The 3489-nt window shown below is 33.7% G+C and overlaps 1 protein-coding gene across 1 annotated transcript; it reads right to left on the reverse strand.

The window, feature by feature from the left end:
- On the reverse strand, nucleotides 1–2809 carry LOC101268148 (uncharacterized). Its single transcript, XM_010328947.1, has 4 exons — nucleotides 2575–2809; nucleotides 1917–2490; nucleotides 1476–1731; nucleotides 1–198 (listed from the first exon to the last, which is right to left on the reverse strand). The coding sequence occupies exons 1-4, from the start codon at nucleotides 2807–2809 to the stop codon at nucleotides 1–3; spliced, it is 1263 nt and encodes a 420-aa protein (XP_010327249.1).
- Nucleotides 2810–3489: the final 680 nt, after the last annotated feature.

Consider the following 3489-nt stretch of genomic DNA (forward strand, 5'->3'; position numbering starts at 1 on the left):
TTAAGTAATAATATCAGGTACAGATATATCAACATTTTTCTCTGCACCTTCATTTATCATATCTATGTCTCCAACATCTTCATTTCCTTCATTCCATGCACTGTCATTATGCATGTTAATCTCACGAAATGTTTGTTCCTGTGGGATTATTGTTTCCATGTCATTCATCTTTTCACTCAACTCCTTATGGTCATCATCCTGATATTTATCCAATGAAGAGTTAGGAAATAAAGGCAACTGTCTAGTAATCATTTTTTGAAATGGAAATATATCTTCCTTAAAGATTGCATCCCTGCTTACTACAAATCTTTTGCTGATCAAGTTATACATGAGATATCATTTCTGAGTAGCAGGATAACCCAAAAATACACAAGCATAAGCTCTTGGTGAAAATTTGTCTCCTTTAGGCAATCTGTATACATATCCTAAACATCCAAAAACTCTCAGATGATCAAGTCCCCTGCCTTGGCATTGTGAAACACCTCATAAGGTGTCTTCCCTTCCAATATTATTGTGGGTAGTCTATATATTAAATAGACAGCTTTAAGAATACATTCAACCCAAAATCTTATAGGTATATCAACATTAAACTTGAGTGCTCTAGATACTTCAATTATATGTCTGTGTTTTCTTTCGGCAACTCCATTCTGTTGTGGAGTATGTGGACACCTACTTTCATGAATAATCCCATGAGTAATCAAAAAATCATTACATTCTTTGTTAAAGAATTCTCCTCCATTATCAGACCTTATTCTTTTAATGTGCTTGTTAAATTGATTCTTAACAAGAACACAAAAAGACTGTAAAATATGAAACACGTCACTTTTCAATTTCATCAAATATACCCATGTCATTCTGGATTTATCATCAACAATAGTCAAGAAAAATTTGTAACCATTATGTGTGGCCACATGATAAGGTCCCCTAACATCTAAATGAATCAATTCAAAGATACTACTAGTTTTCGAGAAACTCAAAGGAAAAGATAGTCGAGTCTGCTTTGCAAGTGGACATATAGAACATTTCTTACAGATATCATTTGAAGTTGAAGTCAAAGACAATTGTCGCAACACCCTGGCTGATGGATGCCCTAACCTGTTTATGCCATAACAAAGTATTGTTCAAATTCTCACTGTTGTGTGTCATCATAATCATCTCATTATTCTTATCTTCTCCATGTAGTTTTTTTTACTAGAGAGATAGTATAGTCCATCCACTTCCTTACCAATCCCCTTCACCTTTCCATTGGAGAGGTCATGGAAAACAACAAACTCAGGAAAGAAATTAACTGAGCAATGTAGTTGTTTTGTTAATTGTGATACTGAGAATAAATCAAATTTGAATGTAGGAACCACCAAAACATTCTTCAACAAATCTCCTCCTAGTGTTTTATAACTTCCTGAATGTGTAACAGACATAGTTTCTCCATTTGGCTAGTGAACACTTCTATTTAAATGATCCGTAAAGTTGCAAACAGAATGTAATCTATGCAGGTTATGAGTCATATGACAAGTTGCTCCTGAATCAATTATCCGTCCCTCTTTCACAATAGAATTTACAGACAATGTTGTATCAATAATTCCAGTTATACCTGCTATATTGGTTCCTAAAGTTCCCACTTCTTGTTTATCAATCATATGCAGAATTTTCTGATATTGTCCTTGAGTGAAAGTAGGTTGAGCTGCCAGTGCTGAAACCTCTTGTGATCTCACTCCTTGACCTTCTTTTTTTCTGCAGATTGGTGCAAAATCATCTTATATAATTCCTTGATCAACTTTCACTTGATTTGCCTTCATACCTTGTGTCTATCCTGTGCCATTTTTATCATATCCTGAATTAAAATTTTAATGGTTTCTTCTTAAACTTCCAGTCAGGTGGATAACCATTCAACTTGAAACAATCAAGTTTAACATGACCCTACAGCTTGCAATATCACATATTTGATCCCAATTTTTTTCTTCAACTGTGAAGTTCTCATGTTGTTTCTCTGCATGTTTCCTCTTCCTGTATGATTATTCCTCTGGAAATTTCCTCTTCCTGCATAAAGTGCAGTAGGCTCCATTATTTCCCTCCTTGATTGTGTGCCTGCAGTCATCCTTTGACCTTCATTTGCCACTATCATAGCATAGGCCTTACTAACATTTGGCAATGGGTTCATCATCAAGATCTGACTACGAGCTTGACCAAACCCATCATTCAACCCCATCAAAAATGCAAACAGCCTTAGATATGCTTGTTGATCCACATAAATCCTTGACTTATCACAATTACATGAAGGTGGAGGCACAAAAGCATTAAATTCATCCCATAATAGCCTCAATGTTGTAAAATAACCAGAAACAATCAAATTACCTTGATGTATTGTACAGATCTCTCTATGTAGCTGGTAAATCCTCGATCCATCAACTTTGTCAAATCTCTCCTTGAGATCACTCCATACTGTAGCTGCATCATTAGCATATACAATTCCACTTAGTAATTCCTTAGATACTGTATTCATGATCCAAGCTAATACAAAACAATTACACTTCTCCCACTATTCTTCCAATTACATCTTATAGTCACTCTTCTTACATGTTCCCAACACAAAACAAACTTTACTCTTTGCTTGAAGATTGATTAACATAGATCGACTCCATAACGAATAATTTTCCATGCCTGTGAGTTTTACTGTAGTTAACACACATCCAGGAGTATCAGGCAGATGTAGATAAAGAGGATGATTCCTCTTCTTCTCAATCGTTTCTAAAGTTTCAACATTATTTGTTGTATTTGCATCTCCAATCGATTCCGATTCTTCAGTAGTCATTCCTTTTCTTCTACTTTTACAAAGGATCTACAATGGCAAAATTTCTTCCTTTTCTTCCACAAAGGATCTACAATGGCAGAACTTCTTCCTCTGCTTCTACGAAGGATCTACAATGGCAAAACTTTTTCCTCTGCTTCCACAAAGGATTTACAATAGCGGAAATCTAATTTTGCAGTTGAGTTGAATCTCGATTGAAAGATCTGATACCATATTTGAACTCACACAATGAACGTGAAAGAATTAGGAATGATTCTTATTGATAAAAAAACTAATCAAATTACATTTACACTAGTATTTATATGCAGCTGAAAATTGTAACTAACTATTTTATATTGCTAACCACTTTCTAACTAACTAACTAATTTACAAATGAACTATTAGTAAACAATTAGCTATAGTTTAATTAACTAACTAAACAATCAAACAGTAATATTAACCAATTCCAATAGTTATCTTGTTCAGGGTATTATTTCTCTAGTGAAAAAAAATATTTTTTTGTAAATATGCTTGATGTGAATAGTCTTATATTATATCCTAAATTTCTGGAAAGTCTTCATTTAGTAACTCTTATTTATGATACTCATATTAATGTGTTTCCTTTTATATTTTTCTATCTTCTAGAAACAATAAAATATGTCATCTCTTTTTTCTAATGCTTGATTTGCTAGGAGTCACGTAAC

Source organism: Solanum lycopersicum, chromosome 10 (assembly GCF_036512215.1).
Source record: "Solanum lycopersicum chromosome 10, SLM_r2.1".
NCBI classification, from domain to species: domain Eukaryota; kingdom Viridiplantae; phylum Streptophyta; class Magnoliopsida; order Solanales; family Solanaceae; genus Solanum; species Solanum lycopersicum.

Coding starts and splice junctions, on each gene's coding strand:
- LOC101268148 (XM_010328947.1), bottom strand. CDS start 2,809: ATGACTACTGAAGAATCGGAATCGATTGGAGATGCAAATACAACAAAT. Junction 2,491..2,574: donor TTGTTTTGTGTTGGGAACAT/GTAAGAAGAGTG, acceptor TCATGAATACAG/TATCTAAGGAATTACTAAGT. Junction 199..1,475: donor ACCTGCATAGATTACATTCT/GTTTGCAACTTT, acceptor GATAAATATCAG/GATGATGACCATAAGGAGTT.